This window comes from Pistacia vera, unplaced genomic scaffold (assembly GCF_008641045.1).
Source record: "Pistacia vera cultivar Batoury unplaced genomic scaffold, PisVer_v2 Contig217, whole genome shotgun sequence".
Taxonomy (NCBI): domain Eukaryota; kingdom Viridiplantae; phylum Streptophyta; class Magnoliopsida; order Sapindales; family Anacardiaceae; genus Pistacia; species Pistacia vera.
In genome coordinates this window covers 1,142,500-1,169,211 of record NW_022196021.1, presented here as the reverse complement: position 1 = coordinate 1,169,211, position 26,712 = coordinate 1,142,500, and the positions used below count along the sequence as shown (strand labels likewise).

Genomic DNA, 26,712 nt, shown 5'->3' with positions numbered 1-26,712 from the left:
TGCTCACGTGAAAAAAGAATCTTCTCCATCCTTTAAATAATTTTACATTTAGTCAATAGAGTTAATCTTATAAAATTTTTGGACATGCTATAGGGTTTAATCTTTTATTATTATATAACAATGATAAATTATTTATAAAAATTATAGACGTACACAAAATAAGAGGATTGATTATATATATATATATATATATATATGGTACGTTAATTTTGAATGCCACTGACGGCTTTGATTATAGATAGCCGTGGGATTTTGAAAGCCACTGGAGGTTTTGATTGAAGCGGCAATGACACGCCAAACGCCATTGGATTTGTGGGCATTGTCAACAGTCAATTATAAAATTTGTTAAGTATTCCTGAAAAAATAAAAGAGGTGAAAATAACGTAAATGGAAGACGAAGATTAACCAATGACTTAATATTGGTCAGCTATAAACAACAAAACATCTTGTTTCTTACATTTCTTGAGTGGTTCGCATTAATTCGTACTTGGGTTAGAGTAAGTTCATTGGATTTTTTTGTAACTTTTTTTAATCTAAAACTACTGTCAAAATCTAAAGTTATTGACTTCTTGTTTTGGTGGAAAGATCTTTCTTTTTTTCCTTTTTCTTTTTATTTATATATTTTAATTAAGTGTGTTAACTCTTCCGAATCTATAACCTTTACATTCAAATTAAGGGACCTTGAAATTTTTTATTTAGAAGAACACAATTTAATAATCTTTACAGTATTATTGGTAGAAACGTTCTTAATTTGTCTTTCGAAACCGCAATTGGGAAATAAAGAGTAAATCACTTTTTCCCACCTAAGGTTTGCTTTAATGACACTTTTCCACCCAAAAAGTTTCAAAATACCATTTTTCCGCCCAAAAGTTATATTCTGTTAATACCCAAAATACATTTCACTTTCTGAGCCAACGTTCGACGAGTTATTGAAAGCTAGTGTAAGAGAGTTTTTGTAGAATGGAGGCCGGTGGATCAAATGATAGTGACCGATTGAATATTCGTTACTGGAATCAAGCGGAGTATTAACTTTGGGTGAGAAAGTAGTATTTTAAAACTTTTTGGGTGGAAAATGTATAAGTCAAACCTTGGGTGGGAAAAAGTCCTTTACTCGGGAAATAAAATAGAAGATATAAATATATACATATATATATATATATACTTCAGAAATTAAAATTCTAATTAAGGTTTTGTGGGTTTCTTTACTTTCCCATAAATAATTTCTTAATACCAAATTAATTAATCTTCCAATATCCCCATAACAAGGTAGCAATATGTCTTGTGCATTAAATGGAACTTTCTCAATCGAACTCAGTTCCCAAAAACACACGAAATGGCTCGTGAAGCTCCAGCCTTTTGACTAAATAATGAAATTTACCGATAATAATATCAGATTGGTGATCATCATCAACAGTGAACTGATCTAAATGAAGTTGTTGGCAAGTCGTTATACAAACTCTTGTGATGCCGCATGGCTTTACGGGGATCACTTCACTTCTTATTATTAATTAATTATTTATTTTTCTAAATTAATCTTTTATTTGTTTCAACAAATTACCAACAAGTGTCTGGCCATCTCATCGCCTAATGCTCCCAATTCGTAAATTGATTTTTTCATATCAAAATCATCATTACCTAAAAGTTCTCTTTCAATTTGATTACTCGTGATTGTTTTCTTTTTTAATTTTTTTTCTTCCTCTTTAGCTGTTGCCTATAATATTTTTTTATTGAGATTGAGATATTCTAATTCGGGCAAGCTTTATTTTGAACTCTCCCTTTCGTTTTTCATGAATGTGAACATGCAAACTAGGGTTAGGGCTTGGAATTTGTTATACCTAAAAAATCAGAGCTAATGTTAGCCTATGTCAGCGAGTACCAATCAGAATTTAGGAATGTTTTGCGCCGCCTAGGAGCTTCCACGTCACTGCATGATAGAAAGAATATGGCTGTCATTAACTTGGCAGATTCAGGTTTTATCTATGAGTGATTGAGGGTCGCACACCTATCTAATCCTCAGGTAATTTGAGGATATTTCCTAAGTTATTAGTCAATGTGAGGCCCAGATTGGTGATTATTACCTTGAATTCCTCTACTATAAATAGAGGACTTCCCCTCTCATTTTTGGGATTCTGATACTGAACCTACTATCTAATTGTAATCTTTATTTTCAAAGCAAAGATAACATATGAGAAAGAGATCGACTTGATATTCTCTCTGAATACTCAGTTGTTGTATCTTTGCTCGCTGTTCGCTATACGCGATCTCTTGTAATCTCTCATATATAAAAGAAACAGTGGATGTAAGATTCACTTTAGGCATCCGAATCACTTTAAAAACCATATATCTCATTTATTATTCAGTCTTTGTATCTGATCATAATCATTTATGTGTAATTTCTAAGGATAGCTTAGCATTTTGCACATGTAAGTCGTTAGTATCAAAATCATGCAACAACAATTTGGCGCTAGAAGGAGGGATGATTTCATATTCGCTGTTCATTCATAACCTTTGATCAATCAATTCTACTTGTGAACAAATGGCTCGTGATCTTGAAACCAAGCAAACTAGCACCAACAACGAGGAAATCCCTCGGGTACAAGATATTACTTCCTTTGAAATACCTCAAACTCCCCAAGGTATTGTGGTGGACATTCCCTCAACCTCTCAGCTCGATCCAATTGTGATAAGTTACCTGGACAGGTTCAATAATACTCTCCAAATCATTAGCCCAAGGCTAAATCGGTTAGATCAGTTCGTGCCGCCTTACTTTGATAAGGCAGTACCACCTCCAAAAACGCCTGTAAGTCACGCTAAACGCGTGAAAACAGGCGAAAGCTCATACCATACGCACTACAGCGTGTAAAAAATATGGGAAAGCAAGTGGCTGTCGATGGCCAAAGGCAAAGGGCCAATGAATACCAATCGTAAAACAGGTAGAATACCTATATTTTTGCGACTTGGCGATATGTCACATCATGAGCCGTCTCATGCCACATTGCATGGGCACCCCCATAAGAGTGTGCGGCATGGAGATTCCCATTATCGCTGGAATGATGGTTCCGACCATTACTGCGAGGGAAATACCCACCAGACATGGGTCGGTTCTGACCACCGCGAAGGTCAGGATAACTGCCCCAGCCACTCAGTGCCTTCACATGGCTCTAGCTAGCATGCGTCAAGATATGTCAGAGGCTCCAGCCGAGGCGAGGAAGAGTTCGATCTGCGGTCTTTTCTCAATCGCAATCGTGGGGAGAGAACCCACATTGTGGAAAGCGATCCTCAAGTGGCTCTGCTTCCTCAAATTGAGGAGTTATAGTGAACTATGGCTCAGCTTAGAGCTCATTAGATTGAGCGAGGGCAGGCCGTTGAGGCGTCTCCCTTTTCTCTAGCAATCTTGATCGCTCCTCTCTCGTCAAGATTTAGAATGTCCGACATGCGAGCATTCGATGGGAATTATGATCCGCATGATCATCTCTATGAGTTTAATGACCTCATTGAGCTACACCAAGTTTCCAACTTGGCAAAATGTTGCTACTTAGCAGTGACTCTGACTGCCCAAGCTAAGCGCTGATTTAGATCGCTTCTGCTAGGATTTATCAACTCACGACAGTAGATGAGTTCGTTATTTTTGAGGTACTTCCAGGCTAATAGGAAGTTCTTAATGCCATTGAGCTATCTAAGCAACATACGGTAGGAGAGGAATGAGTCCCTCTAGTCTTTTATCGACAGGTTCCACAAGGAGCTTCATAAGGTGGCTAATACACCCGAAGATTCGGTTAGAAATCTTATTATTACAGAAGTCTGCATGTAAACCAACTCGTGGAAGAAACTACAATCTGAGGATGATATTTCCCTCACCCGCTTATACAACCTCACTGAGAAATATCTCAGAATTGAAAATTTAGTGGCTACCTTGAATCGCCACGACCCCGATCCTTCAACCAGTGCTCCCAATTGGAGGAAGGAAAATTAGGGAGAGAATAGTAGAAGGCCTGATCGCAAATGGGCTAATGACAATCAGAGAAAGGGAAAGAAATAGCGGTTTGAGCCCAAAAATCTTAGACCCAAGTTCCTCGTCGCGATCGCGATAAGAATCAGTACACTCCATTGAATGCATCGGTATCAGTTATTCTAGATAAATTAGAAGAAGCTAATCTACTTGGAGATCAAAAGCCCATGAAAAATCCCTCTTTAATAAAAAACAGCAAAAAGTATTGACGTTACCATAGAGATAATGGGCACCATACCGATGAATGTTGAGCTCTTAAGTAGGCTAAATCGATATCCAGAGATGAAATTATACTTGGAGATCCAAAGCCCATGAAATTATATTTGGAGGGTCACACCTCGGGGGGAATTCTCGAGGTGCTTAGGAGACGTATGCTCGAGAAGCTCGCCATGACTCTGTGAGTGTGTTAAACACGGCGCAGTGACCTACGAAGGTGCTTAAAGAGGAGGAGATTACCTTATCAGAGAAAGACGCGGTACAATTGCATCATGCTCATAAGGATGCGCTCGTTGCCACAACTGAAATAGGTCAGTATGAAGTCTACAGAATGTTGGTGGATAATGGGAGCACCGTGAACATCCTATTTCAGCGAGCATTCGAGGAAATGCAATTGAAAGAGACAAATCTGAAGCCCGCCTCTATTCCCCTTTATGGCTTTACAAGGGATCATCTGATTCCCATGGGAACGATTGCATTTTCTGTCACTTTGGGTGAGACCTACGAAGTGACCAAGATGACAGAATATCTAGTGGTGGACTGTCCATCTGCTTTCAATGGCATATTGGGACGACCTCTACTTCAGAACTTCAAAGCTGTCACCTCCATATATCATTTGAAGATAAAATTTTCCTCTCTGACGGGGTGTAGGGAGGTCAAAGGGTCTCAACGTGAATCTCGCAACTGCTATGGAAGAGCAGTGCAGATGGCATGCAAAGGAAAAGAGAAGTCAGTGGGCATTCCTGAGCAAGCTATGGCGATTAGCAGGATTGAACCACAACTAAGTTTAGTGGAAGATAATATAGATCATCGTGTTCAAGAGGAGTATTCCCATAGTGGTCTTGTTGAGATTCTATCTGAGGTATCAGTCGACTAGAATGAGCCGGTTAAGAATCAGAAGCAATCTCAGCCCTCAGCTCACTACTGATCTAATGAGCTTCCTGAGGTAGAATATTGATATTTTTGCATGGATTCATGCTGACATGGTCGAGGTAAGCCCAAATGTAATATGTCATGCACTTAACATCGATTGTGAGGTCAAGCCAGTTCGCTAGAAGAGAATAGCCATGGACCTAGAGTGCTATAATGCTCTTAAGGTTGAGGTGGATAAGCTCCTCTCAATCAGGTTCATTTGGGAGGCTTATTACCCGAGTTGGGTCGTCAATCCTGTTTTAGTAAAGAAACCCAATAGCAAGTGGCAAACTTGTGCTCATTTCACGGATCTTAACAAAGCTTGTCCAAAATTAATTAGCTCGTTGATGCCACCTCCGGGTACAAGCTATTGAGCTTCATGGATATGTATTCAGGGTATAATCAAAGCTGGATGTACACATCCAATGAGGAGCATGCCTCATTTATCACAGATCGACTATACTGCTATAAATTCATGCCCTTCAGTCTGAAAAACGTTGGGACAACCTACTAGCGTTTGGTTAACTGAATGTTTTCTAAGCAAATCAGGAAATCAATAGAGATCTATGTCGATGACATGCTGGTCAAGTCGCATGTTGTTTCGAATCACATAGCTAACCTCGCGAAAATGTTTGATATACTCCGAGGGTACAGAATGAAACTTAATCCTTTTAAGTGTTCATTCGAAGTATCCTCAGGGAAATTTCTGGGGTATATGGTTAACCATCGGGGAATTGAAGTCAACCCCAAGAAGATCCAAGCTCTCCTAGATATGATAAGTCTTGCCAATTGAAAGCAAGTTCAAAGCTTGAATATGAGAATAGTGGCTGTCAATCGCTTCATATCGAGGGCAACAGATCGTTGTTTGTCGTTCTTCAATGTACTCAGGGCCAACAAGATATTTGAACGGACTCTAGAGTGTGAGCAAGCCTTTCAGAGCATAAAAGAGCATTTTGGAAAGCCACCTCTCCTGTCCAAACCTCTTCCCAAGGAAATTTTATTCCTTTACCTATCCGTCTCTCAATATGAGGTCAGTACAACTCTCATTTGAGAAGAGGGCAGAATTCAGTGGCCAGTGTATTACTTGAGCAAATGACTACTGGACGCCGATACTCGGTATCCATAGATGAAACGATTAGCGTATGCCCTGCTGATCGCTTCTAGGAAGCTACGACCTTATTGCCATGCCTATACCATTCATGTATTAACTAACTACCCTCTCAGACAAGTCCTTCAGAAGCCAAAGGCTTCGAGAAAGTTGCTTAAATGGGCTATGGAACTAAGTCAATTTGATCTACATTACAGACTGAAGACAACAATTAAGGAACAGGTTGTTGCTAACTTTATTTCATAATTCTCTCATCAGTCAGATCAGGAATCCGAGCAGCTAGCCAGTGAAGTTGTCTAGAAAATTGCTCTGAACTTGTTAATCTAGAGTCTTTATGTTGATGGGTCTTCGAACAGGAGAAGAGCCAGAGTTGGTTTTCTACTCATTAGCCCTAAGGGAACTTGCATTTATGGAACCTTTAGGTTTGGATTCAAAGCTACGAATAATGAGGTCGAATATGAAGCATTATTTGTTGGTCTGCGACTAACAAGAGAAATGGGATCAGAGATGATCGATATTAATAGCGACTCGCAGCTGGTTGTTAATCAGATTCTGGGGAAATATCAAGCCAAATAAGAAAATATGATTAGTTACTTTAAGAAAACTAAGGCCGTACTCGAGCCCTTCAAGTACTATACAATAAGGCAAATCTCGAGAAATAGTAATTCTATCGCAAATGTTTTGGCAAACATAGCCTTATCACTAGACTCTGATGCTCCAGATAGTATTCCAATCAAGTACATCGAAGCTTCCAACATCAACTCACCTGATCAAGTCATAGTCGCAACTGAGTTCGTTTCCTGGATGACTCTGATTATTTAGTATCTCCGAGATGTGATTCTTCCTAATAGCAAGACTGAGGCAAGAATCTTTCGAACTAGAGCTACTCATTACACTTTCATTGGAGATCAATTATATAAGCGAGGGTTTAGCACTCCTTTCCTTCGATGTGTAACGGATGATGAAGCAGACTATAACATAAGAGAGATACATGAAGGGATCTATGGTAATCACACCACTGCATGATCTCTTGCCAATAAAATTATCCGCTAATGATATTATTGGCCTCTACTTCATGAAGATGCCTTCAACTTTGTGAAGAAGTGTGATAAGTGCCAAAGATTTGTGAACGTCCCGCAAGCTCTTTCCCATTAGTTAACGATGATGACCAGTCCTTGGTCATTCTCTATGTGGGGAATTGACCTTATCGGACCCATGCCAACCGATAAAGGTGGTGTCAAATATGCAGTGATCGTAATAGATTATTTCACTAAGTGAGTTGAAACAGAGCCTTTGGCAGCGATTACTACCAAGAAGCTCAAAGATTTCGTCTTCAAGAATATAGTATGCCGCTATAGGATTCCTTATACACTCATTTTTGATAATGGAAAACAATTCGATAATGAGGAATTCAAGCAGTTTTACGAAGAGTTGGAGATTCATAAGAAATTCGCCTCAGTGACAAGACTGTAGGCTAATAGTTAAGTTGAAGTTGTCAACGAGATCATTCAGCACACATTGAAGGCTAAACTTGGTGCAACCAAGGGCAATTGGGCCAATGATCTCCCAGAAGTTCTATAGGTATATAGAATGACTCCAAGAACCTCTACTTCAGAAACACCTTTCTTACTGGCATATGGTTGCGAAGCAATAGTTCTAGTGGAAATGGGATCTGGTTCACTTTGGAGAGAATTTTACAATCAAATAGACAATGAAGCACTTTTACATGCAAATCTAGACTTAGTTGAAAAACACCATGGCAATGCTCGGTTAAGGATGGCTTCCTACCAACAGCGGGCAAAAAGATTCTTCGGCTGTAAAGTCAGAAGAAGAGGCTTCCAAGTTGGCGACCTAATGCTAAAAAAAAATCCTTCTCGATATAAGAGAACTAAGCGCGGGGGTATTAGGACATAACTGGGAAGGCTCATATCATGTCACTAAGGTGATACAACCTGGAATGTATCACCTCAAAAAGCTTAATGATTCTGAAGTACCGCGAGCTTGGAATGTTGAGCATTTTTGCCTTTATTATTAGTAATTCTGAACTCGCTTACAGTTTGATCATTTTTTACTTGTAAAGTTTTCATTGTTGTAAATACTATGAATAAGATTATTCCAATTCTTCTCAAAGAATTACTTGTGTTGTAATCTCAAGTTTTTAATAATCTTATTATTTATAACATTTTACAAGTTTTATGATCCAATATGCTATATTTGGTGTTGTGAAGTACTTATGTTATAAAAGTGTTATCACAATTGGTCAAAAATTCCCTTTTATATATTTCAAAATGTGTACAAAGGACGACTAGGAGCTACATCAGAAAAAAGAATAAGCACAAAAGACTATATTCTAAGTAGAAGAGAGGACGATCAGTGGTCTCGATCACCAGGATCCTTGGCTCCAGCCTCTTTGACCTCTAGGTCATCCAGCTAATCGCCAACCTCTGGGTCGTCTGCTTGATCTTCAAGGACTTTTGCTTCCTGTTGATCGTCCTCTGGGGCAAGCTCTTGTTCTTCTTGCTCATTGGCCTTGACCATAGAAGCAAGAGCAACTTGGTATTCCTCAGGGAGGTAAGAGATATCTATGTTAGGATTGTTCGGCCGCAAGCTATAAATAGCTTGCAACGCCCATTGAGCAACCTTCCTCTCTAACTTAAGGTTCTGTTGCTTCATTTGCTCGATCAGTGAAGTGATTCGCCCATGAGCCAGCTCAAGGTCTGTCTGCAGTGCCCTTTTCTCTTTCTCTGAGTTTTCCCATAACTAAGCTAGAGTCTTTTCTGCTGTTTTTTCGTACTTTGAATTCACTTGTAGCTCTTTTTCTTTTTTGCCCAACTCTTTAGTGAGCCTCGCTATTGTTTGTTAGAGTTCTTTATTATCGTTATCTTTCTTCTTGAGCTCGATCTTTTGGAAGTCTGTTGTTCGCATAGCAGAATTCCTTTCAGTCAGATAAATGTTCACCTAAATGTGAGCAGCCTTTGCTTCTTCATCTGAAGCGGCAAAATCTTGCTTAAGTTTGGCAATTTCCTCTTTTATGTCGTGGAGTTAGCCATCATAGTTGATTTTCATCTTATTGTGGGCCACATTTAGGGCAAGCAAAGATTGCATGGAAATGAATAAAGAGTTAGTTTTTTTTTCTTCAAAAGCTAAAAGATCGACTTGTGTGAAAGAATTATCGAAGAGAGCAAATCATTTTACCTGACTTTATATTTGAAGTGTAGTGGTAACCAAGTTAGTAGGTCGAGAAGCCACAAACCTGTCAAAGGTTGTGGCAAGTTGGCATTCTAAAAAGGTGTAAACTATCGACCGTAAATGGTTTGGTAATTGCCCTAAAAGATCCAACACCAACGGGTCAAGTCTCGTCGCAGAAAAAACCCCTTTGACCTATTGTTGGCCTGCTTGTTACTCGTCTGCTTCCTCTTGAGCGGCCGTGGTCACTCCTTTTTTCCCTTGCGAGTTCCTAGGGGTAGTCGAAGGCCCGAGAGCGTCCCCCAAGGTCTTCTTTGCAAAGAAAAGTTGACAGGGTTGTAGCCTATCTGGCAATACCCCAAAACCTTTTGACTTAGATTCGATTTCCTCTTCAGTGGGTATTGTATTTCTCTTCTTTGACTTTTGACTCATGGTTTTCTTCCTTGGCGGGCGAGCAACGATAGGCCAAGGAGCTTCTTCACATCACTCGATGGTTTGTTGCCTCTCAGCACTAATTTATATCCCTCTTGTAGGGGTATCGCTGGAGGTCGCTCCAGCTGTTTCAGTTAAATTAATCTTAGGGAATGTGAATCTCCCAGGCTTCTTCATCATTTTCACGACCTCCGGTAGCATAATTGCTGCATGGCATAAAGATGCGTCAGCAAAAAAAAAAAAAGAATGAGATAGTCTTCTTTTGTTAATAAAGACTTAAAGTTTTTCTGTGTAAGAAATACTTACAAGCTGGACTTTCTAAAGATGTATCAGGGGCAAAACACTCATATTTTCGAAGGTTAGTAGTAGTTACAAGCAGCCTTGCGTCACGACTCTGGTCGAACAATTGACCAAATGCTTCAATACGGCTGCGATCGACTAGTGCTGACAATTTGGTCATTTTTTTCTTGCAAGAAAGCAAAGTGTTTGTTAGCTTAATATATTAAGGAAGAGTCAAAGTTAAAAGATGAACAATCTGGGAATTAGAAGGAAAACCTACCCGACTCCTTAAAATTACAGACTCCACGTACTCGAAGAAAAAATACTTAGTTTCATAAATCCTAACATTTCTAGGGTAACCAAATATCCCTCTCTCGATCGTTAATCGCTTGGAAAGGTAGTACGAATATTTATCTTTACTCCTCTTTAAGTAATAGGTGCAGTCGAGTTCCTTGATGTTGGCTCGCCGAGATTGTGTTTGCCGAATGCGAAATACATAGCAATTGCTATCATATATGCATTTGGCGTCATCTAGAATGGCACAATCTCGAAGTGGTCGAGAATCGACCTAATGTAGGGGTGAAGGGGTATCCTTACTCCATATTTAAGATCGCCTTCAAGATCGTGACCAATCCCTTGGGAGGATCTTGAGCAGTGTGCAACCCATGTTGGAAGATGTTTACATTGATCGCGTATTGGTTAGTTGCTCTTTGAATTTCGTCCTTCGAAATTGTTGATCGTATCACCTTTCTGGGACCCGCGAAGGTGCTTGGCGGTTGCGAGCTTCCCTCTCCGACTGTTCTTGCCTCGGGGACGTCCATCGCTCTTAGAGTTTGTAAAGGGGCAACATGTAGGGGTGACTCAAATTTCGCATAAGTTACCTTATACGACAACTCAAAAGTGTAAAATAACCCTTCCGTAGCCGCTAAAACCCTAAAAACTTTTAAGGAAGTTTTTCTAAAGATTTATGCGCTAGGTTTCGACTTTTAAAGGTGTTTCTTTTCAAACACTACCAAGAATGTTCATCATCTAAGCCTACAAGACGTTCACACCCCCCACTACTGTAAAAACTAAGTTTTTGACAGGAATGAAAAGAGAAAAAGAGAAGAAGTTTCTTTACCTCTTGATTACTGAGAACGGATGTCCTATCGTAGGGTTGAGTGCGCATCAACTGGGAAGAGGATGAACTAATCTCTTAAGTGCAAAAACGTTGTTTTTCTCTCTGAAAGTTTGAGTTCTGTGGAAGAACTTAGAATGGGCTTCAGGTTTTATAGGGTGGAAGACGATGCTTGGTTTCTTTTATAAGTGACGTTTAGGCGGGAATGTGTTTCCAGCCATTAATTATGACCACATGTCATTAATTTGCGCAAAGATCAATCGGCGTTTCTCTTTATTGAAATCGCCAAATGTCGGCATGATTATCTCCTCCACATTAAATGCGCCCTCATCCGCATTTAATGTTTCAAAAGGGAATGTCGTTTCAACATGACTTGTATTTAATGTTCATGGCTGACATTTATTATGCTAAGACACATCTATCAGATAAAGCTTATTTTATTAACACAGACAGTTGTCAAGCGTAACGGATAACATCTGAGGAGGTCGTTCGAATAAGACATCTTTTCCACATGTTGAATTTGAACACTGAGCAAAATGATTCTCAATTTTCGACAGCAAGATTTTTTAAGTGTTTTCAGGTTGTGAATGACGAGTAGAACGCAAAATGCATTTTCATAGCATTGATCATGATCTGAATCAGGTCGCTGGACCTTTGTGAAACAATCACGTCACGTCGCTTGTGTAGTTCTCAAAAACCAATGTCACGATCTACACTCGGTTTGTTGGTCAAGTCAAGCTATCAACCTCATGTCGTTTGTAACAATGTGGCTCGAGACAAATCAAGTCACGACATAATCATGAAGTTCTTAAGATTCAATCTTTGAACCTTAAGAACTAGGAAGCTTCTATTATGCCTAAAAAGTCAGGGCTGACGTTAGCCTACGTCAACAATTACCAATCAGAGTTCAAGAATACTTTGCGTCGTGTAGGAGCTGCCACATCGCTCCATGACAGAAAGAATATGGTTGTCATCAACTTGGAAGATTCAGGTTTTGTCTATAAGTGATTGAGGGTCGCACACCTGTCTAAGCCCCAGGTAATTTGAGGATATTTCCTAAGTTATCAATAAATGGGAGGCAAGGAAGGACTTGCATGACACCTACCCACTTCCAGATTTGTGATTATTACCTTGAATTCCTCTACTATAAATGAATGACTCCCCTTCTCATTTTCGGGATTCTAATACTGAACCCGCTATGTAATTGTAATCTCTATTTTCAAAGCAAAGATAACTTACAAGAAAGAGACCGACTTGATATTCTATTCCTTTACTCGTTGTTCGCTATACGCGACCTCTTGTAGTTTCTCATATATAAAATAAACAGTGGACGTATGATTCACTTTAGGCATTCGAACCACTTTAAAAATCATATATCTCATTTATTATTCAGTCTTTGTATCTGATCATAATAATTCACGTGTAATTTCAAATGACAGTTTAACACTTTAAATGTATAAGTTATTAGTGTCAAAATCATGCATCATCAGAATTAGAAGCCTTTACACGTTTTGGCCTTGCCAATACCAAACTTTGATGCTACACGAACTCAACATTGATTTTTCATCTTCTTTCACTGGTAGGTCCAGTTATTAAATAAAATACACCAAAAGCCTATATATAAACGTCAATTCTCAAACCGTACATCGAAACTTTCATTTCCAGTAAATGTTAAAAGATGATTTTTTACATATTTCAACGCAATTTTTTTTTTTTAATGAAAATTGTTAAATGATGTTACTGGACTTGATCTTTTTTTTTTTTTTAAAATTATAAAGTCCAACTAGAGAGATTCTCTCTCTCTCTCTCTCTCTCTCTCTCTCTCTCTCTCTCTCTCTCTATGTATATAATACCTTTGTTTTAAGATATATTTAAAAGTGTTTGTATGAAAATTATTTTGGAACAAAAAAAGGTTTCAAAATACAGCTAAGTAAAGAAGGATGTTGATATATTACAAGTTGAGGTGACAGACAGATTTAAGTTATTCTTAAACAAAACTGCTAATTATCAAAACCTAACTCTCACAAACTCAACTTCTCAACCTCTCAATAAGTATCTTCTTTGTAGAATTGGGTGTTTGAGAGCCACAACACGGTGGAATACAGCCACACAATCACAATGTCCCAAAAACTTTGTTAGACCGATTTTAATGAAGACCTAAATTAAAAAAAAAAAAAAAAAAAAATCTCTTTCGTGGTTGACTTGGTAAACCAATTTCAATATCATAGTAGAAAGCAAAACACTCTAATTCTAGAAAAGGGTGATCTTTGTTTTTACCCTTACTAAAAAAGATTTATTCTTCTATAAAGTTGTAATGTATGATCGAGATATAAGTGTATGTTATTTATAAAAATTTTGTTATGCAAGTGTTTGATAAAATATTTAAATAAATTTGAGCTTTATATTATTTGTGAAAGCAATCGACAATGGTTTTCTTTGTTATGTGATATTTATGTGATAATTTTTTTTATATTTATTAATGTTGATATTTGATTTTGGACACCAACGACTCGCACGTGGGAAACGTTGAGCTGACTCAGGAGACACACGCGAATGGATCCATGAGATTTGAATATGGTGCTGAGATTATATATGTTGCAGAAAAATAAATAAAAGATTGGCAAGAGGGGGTTTTTATAGTGGTTCGGATGCTAAAACAAGCGACTCCTACATCCACTGTTATTTTATTGATCTCTGACTATTTCTATGATTTTGTCCGTAAGGCATACAAAGATGAAGAAATACAGTATTTACAGAGAGAGAATGAAATGAAGCTCAAATCTCAGTCCAACCTCCTTCTTCGGGAAGAGGAGTGCCCATTTATTCACATTTGCACTCAATATAATGAGTGTTTTACAAGTTGTCTTGACACATGGAAGATTTTCGTCTATTCATTTCTTGAAATGAGATAGAGTTGGTGTGAATATCTTTGAGGAGATATAGGTTTGTCAACACATTTATTAGGCTGACATAAGCATGACTTTTGAGGCATAATAATTAATAAATAATCAGGTGAATTTATTTTATTAGTCAAGATAGTACTTTTTATATATAATTAATTAGTCTGCAAATATGTTCAAATGATGCTTAAAATAATAGAGATTCTATTATATAGTATCTACTGCTCTCTAGTCAAACCATAATATTAAAAAAAGTATAATTATTTTCTGAAGAACAATAATATATATTTGTTGAAAGTTGATGCTTAATTAGCTAATAATACCCATAATCCTTACAATATATTAATTAAATTCAAGTTTCAATTATATTTGAACTTTTATTCAGTGGATTACGATTACTTGTTTTAGAATCATTCAATGGAAAATGATAATTGATGGCAGAGGACGGTTTTGATATTGATAAATAACGAATATTAGTTTATTATAAAATGGACTCAAGAGTAAGCGATCTAAATTAGATCAATTAATTAATTAATTTTAAATATTATTATATGGAAATACAGGAGAATTTAGGGATATTATAGAATAATATTGAACTTATTTTTAATAACCATTTGAGCCCACCAAAGCGTGTGTTATTGTCTCTCAATTTTTAATTGGATAGCTTTGAATAAGGATTTTAATTGGATAATGTTTGAATGAGAGAAACCTACTTTCTCCTAACCTTCGCCCTTATCGTGAATAGGGATCTTAATTTTTTTTTTTTAATTTAAATTCTCTAATTATTAGAGGCCGTTCGTGTTCATGATAAGGGAAGAAATATGCATGGTTATGCTTTAACTTAATAAAATTACGAAATAGTATTATCTTCTAATTTTTGGCAAATTTATTTCTGAACTAAGAATGAAATTACAAATTGATATGACATCGGATGCTTCTCCAAAGTTTCGGTAACGCAAGGTGTTTAAATGAAGGCATGGTTCAAATGACCCTACAATGATAAAGACTTCGTGACATTTTTCATAACTAATTAATTAAGAGTTACATCATTACAACTAATTGATTTAAAATGCCGATGATATGGTTTCTCATAAAATAAATTAAATGTAAAATCAATCTTTCAACGAGCACAGTATTTTAGCACAAAGTTGTCCCATAAATTTGTCACTTTACTCGTTAATTTTAACAAGAAAAACTTATTTTCAATCAAACAACCACCGATTCTGAGTGATTGAGGGTTTGATTAGAATTTTTTGATGTATTATTCAAGAGATCCTGAATTTGAGTTCTTTCTCGATTACTAATAGAGATAGCTACTGAAGCTTTTAATCGGACTGTAGTTCTAGCCTTCCAAGGTCCCGGTAGATTAGTTGAGGTGTGGGTAAGCTAGTCCGAACACTCCCAATCATTAAAAAAAAAATTCACTAATCAAAATACAAAAAAAAAAAAAAAAATGTGTTGGATAAGTGCTTCATTACTAAAAGAAATGAAAGGGTTTCCATCATGAATCTCTATTTAATTATTTACTATTCAAAGCAAGACTATATTTCTGGATTCAAACAAACAGATTCATCCAATATATATAAGACCAACGATAATTAAATACAGAAGTTCAAGGTTCCACTTGTGTATTGAAAGATTGGTTTAATAAATTAATCCTCAGTAAAACAAAAATTTTTGTGGGTACTTAATAAGTGTTTAGTCTGTATAAGAAAATAATTATAAATGGCCACAGAATAATAAACTATTGGTAGCCTTTCTTGGTTCGGCTTGGTGATGTTTAGGTATTACGTACTTGATTGATCATACACATGTCATATTAATTTCTAAGAGAGAATGAATCAAAATTAAGGGTATATAACTACTTTCGGGTGATGGAGTAGTTCGACATAGACTCTTAGATTTATTATTCAAGAGGTCATTATTTTATGTCCTTAATAAAGACACGTAACACAAATCACGATCTAGCTTAGATTATTGAAAGCTACTTGTTATTCCTTGTAGTTGTTTCCAACCCATGCCCCTACATTTAAGTCATTCTTAGCCAATGGGATGATCCAACTAAGTCGCCACTAATTTTTCTGTTGTCATTCGTCACTCTTAATCGCTAAGATAAGTCATGAAATGAACTTCTAAATATTTGACAGTTCAATTGAGCCTTTGAAGTTAGAAAAGGTTGTATCACTCACACCTCTTTGTGTTATTAATAGACCCTCTAAGTTTGAAAACTTTATCATAAATACCCATTTGCCCTAACTCCATTACATTGTCATTAAATTTACAAACACTTTTTTATAAGACCAAAATTACCATGTTACCCCAACAATTTCTTATAAGACCAAAGTTACTATTTCATTTATTTACCACAAACAATAACATAAGGCAAAGGAATATCTATGATACAAATTTCAAACTTTTAGGGTCTATTTAATTAAACATGCGAAAGCTGTTATTTGAATATAAGTTTAGAAACCTTAAATGTGGTCTATGATATTCTCCCAATAACAAAGCAATGCATGGCTCGTGCCTCCCTCAAAATGATTGATCTTCCATCACTCTCTGAATTTGATTATAAAAACCATAAAAATAGGTGCTTGGTGTACAAGGAACCACAAAATACCATTAATTTCTGTTCATGTTTACAGATAAGTGGGTCATAAACTATTTATCTCCATATAATCTTTGCATACTCAATCTCTAATTGTATATTCTTTGTCTATTTGCTGCTATTATTGTACATTATTTTCAATATTGTAGTCGTGGAATAAGACAGCTAAGAAAATGAGTTTGTTCCTACCACTAATTGAAATAGTCCGAATCCAACTAAGAAAATGTAACCCATTTTGGACTAGTTTATAAGGCTTTAATTTTAGGCTATACCTAAGTTTTTTTCACTCAAAATACGTTTATTGCAAACTTAATAACTCTATAGTCTTTTAGTATTGATATTATACAGAATGAGAAAAATAGATTATACAAGACTTGTAATAATCGACTCTAATTTTATTTATTTTATTTTGATTTTTGTCTTTCAATTATCATGGATTTAATTTCGATTTTAAACGTTAAGACACTTGTGCTGTAGGTTTCTTAAATTAGCAATGTTTAATTGCTTAGTGTGGAAGATAAAGTTTTCCAAATGATGAAAAAAAGGTGAGCATCGTTATCAAGAATCTGATCCTGCTTGAACTTGTACGGAATGGTTTAATTTGTCTGTGAGGATTGCCTAGGCCTCAAGTAATCACTATAAATAATAAAATGATCATATTATACGACAACGTTTGTGGGTTGATTTTGTTTGTCATTTTTGTTACAAACATTTGAAATCAAAAGTTGACTCTTGAGTCTTGATTTGATCATCCTTAACTAGTTAAATTAATTGCTTCCCTTCAGCCACGATCTTTCGAAACAATTTGATACATGTCCTTTTAGTTATCTTTTATATCGCTTAAGAAACATTTTAGCTTTATCTTCTAATTCTAACTATGACATAATTATTAATCGGCGTGTTTGATTTATAGAATATTATATTATTAGGAATATTATATTATAGTGAATATTATATTAATAGAAATATAGATTACTTTGAAGATTATTAGAAATGTTTAGAGAAATGTGTTTAGTTAGATTTGAATAAATTGGTGGATATGTTATATTAATATGTTTGGTTGAGAGGATAAATTGGTGGATATGTTATAAAGATTACTAAATTGTCATCCTTTTTAAATATTAATATGATATCATTTTTATTATTAGTTTTTAAATCATTTCTTTTAAAGCTCTACATTTGAAATTTTGCTAAAACACCACAATCATATAAAACTTTGATTTATAACAAAATCACCCCCATCTACTGCCAGCAACCAGCCACTACCGCCTAGCCGTTGCTGGAATGGCGCATGACAGGTTGTGCGCTGGTAAAGCCTTTTCCAGCCATGAATTATAGATCAATGGCCGTTTCACAATCAAATTTGTGCCAATTTTATAGTCACATCCTTGACCATGAAACGACCATCGTTTCACGACCACATATGTGGCAGTTTCACATCCACATCTTTGGCTGTGAAACAGTCGTCGTTTCATGGCTAGATCTATTGTCGTTTCATAGCCACAATCACATCTTTTGTTATGAAATAGCCAAATCTGGCCATTTCCGTGTGATCCATGGCTGAAAACGGCCTTACTGGCACACAATTGGTCAGATTCGGCTAGTTGTGCACCATTTTGTCGCCAGCCGGTGACGAGTGGTGGTGGCCAGATCCGACCACCACCCTTAGGTAATTTTTTAAAGTCCAAGGGTATTTATGTCCTAAAAAATTTGTATATGAGGATAAAATAGTATATGAAACCATTTGTAAATTAATTTCAAAATAAAGATATTTTTGTCCAAAAATTTTATTATTAAGAGATAAAATTATAATAAAAATAAGATTATCAAGTAGTCTTAAAATATCTAAGAGAATAAAGGTAATTAGATTATCTCTTATATTACTAACAATAATTATTATTGATTTTAAAAGATTACTGAAATCTTATATTACTTGACAACCAAACATAATAATCAAATAATATAATATGACATTAACTCAGTAATCCCCGTTACCCCAATCAAAGACAACCTAAAAGTTAGCTCAGAATACAATTGAATCCATTATTATTGTGGAGTTGTAGGATGCAAAATTAGAGAGACAAAATTGGGCCGCTTGATTCAAAATTTTCCCTGTGAGGTCCATAAAACTACAGTAGGTGTTGTATAATTGGAAGACGAATTCATTTTCCACCAATTCAGTTCTCTGCATTCTTTATAATTAATTCAAATTCTCAGTTTTTATTTACTTTTCCTCAATCCATACAACCTAAATTCAAATCTATAAAATCACTAAAGGTCAAGACATATTCAGTAGTAAACTCAATCGTTCACTTGAGTTTTCGGACTTCCCTGATCAATTTTTCGCACAAACAATTACCAAAAAAGAGAAAAAGAAGAGATTAAACAGGGAAAGACAACATAATAAACAATCAACTTGTGAAAAATTAATATTTACATTAAATGATTTAAAATGTCACATATACAGTTATAACCAACAGAACCTAGAGTTATGGAAATGAATAGAAATTAAAGGGAAGAGCACCTCGAATCCCTGCTGCTTTGATAATTTCTTTAGTTTGGGTGACTGCACCGCTAAAAGAATATATATGTTCAGCTGCATACGACTTCCACTGCTAGTTTCTTTTTAGTTTCACGCGTACAATATACCTTATCGAAAGTCTCGTCTGTTAGTTCTATGGCACACTCATTTTTATTCAAGCACGCCTGTAATAATATTAGGTTAAAAATGTCAAGGCATTCAATATGATCATAATTTAAGATGTTGCTGAAACATAAGGTATACGTTTTTGTAGGAACAAGTTAAGAAAGCATTATTACCATCTCAATCACAGAAGTAGAAGTAGGATCATGACAATGTCCCATCCTATAGGATCCACATGTTCCCTCAGGATTTCCAAAACTTGCAAATTTTACTTCCGAGATGCTACCGTTCTTGGGGCACTTGAGATTCACAGTTGCCGAGGGGTAATCTTCGCCAACAAGTGCACACATACCTGAGATTTTACGTTTTGCAAACTTGATTTTTGTTGGATCTCCACCTTTCTCCTCGAAAATAACTAGAACATTTCCAGTTGGCTGGAACCAAGACCGTGGAATATGGTACCTGATCAATTCAGATGAATAGAAGACTTATCTACAGTGAATATAGAATCTGCCATGCATAAATTGAAACTGAGATATAATATTCTTTTAATTGTTGGATAGAAACTGTATATTGTCTAAAACTATAGCTGATTAAATGACTTTTTCATTAACCAATCTTATGTAGTTGACTTTTAATTTGCGAAAAATTGGTGGATAGTCATGGAAGTTCTACTAAGGAGTTTTGTTAGAGCAGATTTGATATAGTTTATAAGTAAGAAAACAAACAATTAATGCATGAATTCTTAGTTCTAAATTTAGCATTTTTTTTTTTTTCTATTCAAGTTTACCATCTTTGTGTTGGCTCTCCACATCCAGTGGAGCATTTCCACTGGGAGAACGTGCCTCTATAATCGCATTCTTGAACACACTGATCGTCAAGAGGGCTTTCCTTGGGCCAGTATCTTCCAATTTCTTCTCCATTTAACCAAGCTAGACCTTTCCCCATGGCAAGCATATCCAGAGCAATAGGATCCTCCCCTGATGGTTGGTCAACAATAGTCTGCAACAGTTCTTTAGGTTAATACTCTTATTAAACACAAATTCATGTAAAAGGTTGTTTATAATATGAGAGGAAACCATTATATATATCACTAGAATATACCTTGTACCACGTCAAAGGCTGATTTTTTGGTGGTTCTGTAGTTGATCCCCATTTCACACAATTCACGCAATTTGGCTTGTATATACCTAGGCTTTCTCCTTCCAATCCTATCTGGAAAAATCATGAACAAGGATGTAAGAATTTCACAATTTTAAAGACTAATCTCCATTAATTGACATTCAAGGCAATCTTCTACGATGTTCCCAACATTTGAACACAAAAAGATTGAATTGCAGTAAAGAGAAGCTCCCATCCAGCAAACGGTGGCACTTCAGATACAATGTGCCCTTCATCAATCATATCATTTTTTTGTCAGTCTTAACAATATTTAAGAAACAATGGGCCCAAGATCTGTAAGGGCAGTAGGCAAAGAAGTAACAATAATCATGATAACGCAGCGGCCAATAACTATCATCCAGGAATTTTTTTTTTAAATCAATAAAACCTCCTTGTGCCCTGAGTCCCCCCCCAAAAAAAAAAAAAAGGGAAAATCATCTAGGAAGCCAGAGGGTACTAAATATTTAGTAAGCAATAATGTGCATGAGATATTAAAGATGTTGCTAATAGCGCAATTTGATCACAAACATTCACCAAAGCAGTAAAGTGTTTTGCATGACTGTCATATGAACAAAGCAAAACCCCACTATTTGAAAAACATATTAGGATTCTTTTTAAAATCCAAAAGAAAAGAAATGGAGCCGTAATTGACAGTAGCCTAAACTTTTGATGGGACCTTCTGCAGTAATTTCTATAATCTTCACTTATCAACCCCATTCTTCCATAACTGATAAGCAAGAGACAAGCAATTAAGAAAATGAAATCCTATTAGGTTAGATATTGACTCTCTGCTAAGTGGCCTTACGACTAAATTATTTTCCAACTTTTAAAGTAGCATGAGATAGAACTTGGTATACAAAAGGAAGAAATTAAAATACCTTGTAGTTCCAACTACTCAGTGTGAAGTCAACTGTCCCATTGCTGAACCCGTCAATCTTGACACTAGTTAGTCCTGATCCCATCCATTCATAATATAAACCCGCACTCTAGAACCCAAAATAAGAATTTTAAAAAATTATATAAAAACAATTAAAGTTACAGTAGATATTATTACATCAAACTGTTGACATTTAAGTACATCAAGACAAGTAACTTACCGGTAAACCGAGAGTCATGCTTAGTAAAGAAATGTTATTATTCCCGGCTTTCAAAGGGACAGGTTTCTTAAATTTGAAGGCCGGCCCTGTATTAGCTCCATCTGGACTACCTAATATTTTTAAATGAAATATAACTACTCAAAAAATGAACACCAAATGTCACCAATAATAAAAACTTTAGGATTGCATAAATATATTATTTGGAAAGATAAAGTCAACAGTTTGATAACCTAAAATTACAATGAACCATCATTTCTTAATCATCACATTCACAAAGCCAAAAGTTATACCATTCTTTGTCATGATGATAAATCATTGTCAATACTATATTTTCTAGAACCATGATAATACACACTTTTAAGTTTTTGCTATTTTACCTAAGATAATTGTCGAAGCATTAAAAAGAAAGTCAATTTCAAACTAAGTAAAGATAGCCAAGACATTTTTTATAGTTTTGAAGTATATATCTTCTGACCTTTAGAAGTAAATGATACAATAACTTTTAAGAGCTCCTCTTCACCAAAAGTTTGTCAATTAAAATATCTAGAATTCTAAAGATAGAAAAAGTTCAAGAATTTTTAAATTTGCATGATTTATACTTAGGGAAGAACAAAATGACTATATCCAAGAACTTATACCCCATGTGATATTCAGACATAGAACAAAATAAATTGATTGTTGATTCATAATTTCTATATAGATGAAAAACAATAAGCAAGTCATAAAATAAAAGTCATGCAGCTCAAAGAGAACCTTGCGAGAAAACAAATACAAAAATAAAACCTTTAAGTTCCCCATTCACAAAAACATGGAGTGCATGACCCTTTGATTCAATTTGAAGAACTGGGAGGTTTCCTTTCTTTAAGAACTCTTCATCTTCATTAACATAAAAACTGTCATCATGGAAAAACTTTAGTTTGAAAACTATATAATACAATAATAAAAGCTCTGATTCAAAAGCCTGTTTCATTTTACTTATATGTCCACTTGTGGTATGGAAAGAGAACATGAGTATTGAAAATTCACTATTACAAGAAAGAATGCAGACAATGAAAAAACCACAACAAAAAGTAGGGATTAAATACCCTGCAAAATTCAAATGAGAGAAAGCACATTGGACACATAAGACCAAAAAGAAAAATAGTATTCATATGATGATCTATGTTCCTGCATAAGCAATCAACTTTAGCAGGCGTTCAAAAAACAAGTTAATCAAAATCTTACAGGTAGCATAACTCAATATGTATATTTAAGAAATAAAAAAAATAAAAAATAAAAAATAAAATTTTTTGTCTTCAACCCTCATCTATCCTCCCCATATCAACTTTTGAAAAAAAAATTAATTGATAAAATTGTGTCATTAACTTATTTTGAGGTAGAATGAGACTAACCTTGTATTGTACCAGAGGTAGTCAGAAGCAAATTTTGTTGTATCAATGTGATCCACAAGACCATTTTGCATGAAGTCAACTTGTCCCCAGATCCCAACTTTCTCCTCAAATATTTCCCATTTCGTAGTTTGCAAATTCTCAGATACCATTTCAACTCTTGAGGTTGGGGAAGTTACCTGTAGAATTCTGTGTATAAGTATAGCAGTGATTAAGAGTAATAATTACATGCAACATATTATGATTTTATGGACCACTTCCCTTCAAGAGAAAGAACCTGATGAGTATACAACATTCAATAAAATGACAGCATAAGAAAGAAAATATGCAAGAGTTACCTTTGCAGAATTAAACACTACATTCTTGCAGTCAGGCAAAATGCTAACTGACCATGCAGGTAAGTGATATGAAGCATTTCGAAACTCCACTATCATGTCAGTTTTGTTATCCATGTTAGACAGAAAGGCAGCACATGCTCCTGAAGAATCAGTATAGACATCGGCCTGTACAAAACAGTTGTTATATTATGTTAATAGAACCAAATTGCAGAATGGATTGAAACAACATTCATGTAAATTAGAATGTTATTATGTAAATTAGAAACCAATTGGGGAATGGATTTAAAGAACATTCATGTAAAATGGAATTTGATGTCAGAATAACAGAACTATAAAAAATGCCAAAGTAAAAAAAGTGAATTAATGCTTTAAAATCCATTTTGGGAACTACAATTTAAAAAAGATTCTAAGATCTAGAAGTTATTAGAATAAAAATAAAAAGAAAGATAATTCACCTCTTGGGAAGGACCAAGTGACAAGTTAATTGGCCCACTATCCAACACTACTTGCTCACATAACTTTATAGCTCTATGAAGATCTTTGAGGTGTCCCCATTTTGGATTTCTTGGTAAACCTAAAAACTATTTTATTAATTAAGAATACACCAGCTGGATACAATACATATCAAAACAGTAGAATCATGGGCATACTAATTATCAGAGACAACTCACCATATTCATCAATTGGTGCATCATAATCATAACTTGTGCTAATATAAAGTCCTGCTGTCCGACCAAAATTTGTTCCACCATGATACTAAGCCATATGAAAGAATTAAATTAATGACAATGAAAACAAAAACAAATAAGATATCACATTTTTCAAACATTAGTCATTCAACTCAATACTTCAAGTAACAAGTAAAACAAATGCTACATCATTTGCATGAAACAGAACATTAATTAATTACCATGTAGTAATTTTGTACACTGCCACCTCTTTGAAAAAAGCGAGCAACAGAAAAAGCGATATCTTCAACTGGTCTATGCGGCACTTTGCCCCCAAATGTTTGAAACCTGGAAAAGGTAAAGTGTTGATTGTATTATGCTCGATTAGAAATCCAAAAATTGTAATGCTTGATCAATAAATAATTAGAGTAAGATAAGAAAATCAAAATTGATATGCAAAGACGCATCTAAAAAGCATAACAAATTCAAAATTACCATCCAGGCCAATTCTCTGTCCAAATTTTGGGCTTGTTTGGTGAAGTAGGTGTGAATTGGTCACAATAAAAGGAATTACAAGTATCTATCTGTCAAAAAATAAAAATAAAAAGAATGATATCTTTTAGCTAATTGTATTATTGTCTTTGATCGAAACATAAAAAAAAAAAATGTATGCACTTTTTAGGAAGTATTATAAGATTAATTTGTTAGACAATGCAATACAGAATATTACTAGTGAACTTTCCAGGATATATATATATATATCAAAGTAATATAAAACGGAACTGTATTTTGATTGTGATCGGTTGGATCCAACTCTAATGGAATAAGTGGTAAATCCTTAAAATCTACATGAACCTGATCTAATAGAGATTACTAATACACTTTTTATATGCACGTGATGTGTATTAGATTCGAAACAGATATGCAGTCTTACAAGAGGTTCATTTCCATGTCATACATGTCAAAACTAATATGTCTACATTATTTGGCCAACAAAGCATAAGACTTGTTATTGCACTAATTATAAATATAATAAAGTTTTAATTAGATTTATAAAGGAAAATAAAAAGAATATACATAAAGTAAATAAAGATGTTGTCTTTTATATAAGTTAAATTGATGCAGATAACTAATGGTAGTTGAAAAGTTAGAAAATGGCTTAACCAGATAAAACTCTTACCACATAATCTGGAAGAGCAGTATATTGTTGGCACATTATCCACGGCACCCCTATGTTTTGAGAAAAAGCTGTTTGCATAGCCCATGAGGCATATCGATTCCCTGGTTCTCCGTAATTCATTTGATACCAACCATATTCATTTTCTACCTATAGTGAGAGAAAGACATTGAATGCAATATCAAGCTGTCAGAGACACGTAAGAAGAAAAACATAACAATAAATAAAAATTAGACCAAACGAGCGTATTTGATTGAAAACAAAACAGAGAATATATAATAACATTCACTATTCACAAAGTACTGATAATTAGTTAAGTTTGTCAAGTTCTATTAATATTTTTTATATTCTGTCAGTTGTTGTTAGCTCTGTCAGAAATTACAGCTGATTTTTAGGAATATGTTTCATTTGTATCCAGGCATTACTGCTTCATATATAAAGGAGCATCAATCAGTGAATAAGATGATCGCAAAGTTATTCCTAAATTCATGGTATTTTCTCTGATTTTTCTTTAAAGTCATATATAGATTAATATAACAATGTGATTCCAGTTAAACAAAACTCTAGGTGATTTTCCCTCAAAGCTAAATTAATTTAGAAATTAATGAGAAGCAAATTTTATTCCACTTCAAAAAAATTGATATTATCTATAATGCAAAGAAACAACTTTATCAACATAAATGCTCTGAACGGTATGAAAATAATACAATTCTGATTAGTAGTTTCTGTGGAAATATCATATGCAGAACAAGTTAAATTTATAATTCGGTTAAAAATGCTTAAATATGATTAAAATTTAATTCAGATCCTGAGAGTCAAAGACATTTGTACCTACTAACTTCAATCAGGTTAAAATGTGGAACTCACATCTATAACTTAAATAGAAATGGCAGAGTATCATTAAATTGCAATTGGGAGCCAACTTACTTGCGCAAGGATGATGGGACCTCCCTGTGATGCAAAAAGCTTCTCCTCCTTCATAAGGTCCACAATGACAGTCATAAACCTCTTCATGTAAAACTGAAGGCTCCCTCAACAAGGAGGAGATAGGAAAATCAGTAATTCCTTTAATATTTGTAAAGATTGTTGAACTGTACAGATTCACATCCTATAAAGTGACCAGAGAACGAAAATCAATTAGTTACCTTAAAGGGCTCACTATCAGTTCGAAAGAAGCTGCCTGGAATGTAGTGCAACCAAACAGGTATCCCTCTATAACATATGATCAACATATTCAGATTTCATAAAAAGAAAACAGAATTGAAAGAGTTTATATTAAATTAACATGAAAAAGTACCCCAAATTATACTCAGCAGCAACAAACGGGCCAATTCGCAGAATCATATACATCCCAGCATCTTGAACTATTTTCACAAACTTGACTAGATCAAATCGTCCCCCGAAATAATACTTGAAGTTCCAAAGTTAATAGAAGGTTAATAACTTAACCAACGGTGTTAAATACAAATAAT

The 26,712-nt window shown here is 35.0% G+C and overlaps 1 protein-coding gene across 3 annotated transcripts; it reads right to left on the bottom strand.

Moving 5' to 3' along the window:
* Positions 1-19,191: 19,191 nt before the first annotated feature.
* LOC116130090 (beta-galactosidase 3-like) lies at positions 19,192-26,444 on the bottom strand. 3 transcript variants are annotated; one of them, XM_031415838.1, is made up of 16 exons: positions 26,386-26,444; positions 26,168-26,267; positions 25,244-25,390; positions 24,559-24,647; positions 24,306-24,411; positions 24,067-24,151; positions 23,851-23,969; positions 23,396-23,560; positions 23,061-23,236; positions 22,453-22,562; positions 21,670-21,779; positions 21,451-21,558; positions 20,516-20,626; positions 20,202-20,413; positions 19,588-19,873; positions 19,192-19,473 (listed from the first exon to the last, which is right to left on the bottom strand). In XM_031415838.1, exons 2-16 carry the CDS (start codon positions 26,252-26,254, stop codon positions 19,360-19,362), a joined length of 2,025 nt encoding a protein of 674 aa, XP_031271698.1. In that variant the 5' UTR covers positions 26,255-26,267; positions 26,386-26,444; the 3' UTR covers positions 19,192-19,359. The 3 variants fall into 3 exon arrangements, with proteins under 3 accessions (XP_031271698.1, XP_031271699.1, XP_031271700.1); XM_031415839.1 differs by lacking the exons at positions 24,559-24,647; positions 26,386-26,444 and having other exon boundaries at positions 19,194-19,473; positions 23,851-23,976; positions 26,168-26,253; XM_031415840.1 differs by lacking the exons at positions 24,559-24,647; positions 26,168-26,267; positions 26,386-26,444 and having other exon boundaries at positions 19,199-19,473; positions 25,244-25,376.
* Positions 26,445-26,712: the final 268 nt, after the last annotated feature.

Coding starts and splice junctions, on each gene's coding strand:
- LOC116130090 (XM_031415838.1), bottom strand. CDS start 26,254: ATGAAGAGGTTTATGACTGTCATTGTGGACCTTATGAAGGAGGAGAAG. Junction 24,152..24,305: donor GTGTACAAAATTACTACATG/GTAATTAATTAA, acceptor CATATGGCTTAG/TATCATGGTGGAACAAATTT. Junction 20,414..20,515: donor AGCCTTTGACGTGGTACAAG/GTATATTCTAGT, acceptor GAACTGTTGCAG/ACTATTGTTGACCAACCATC.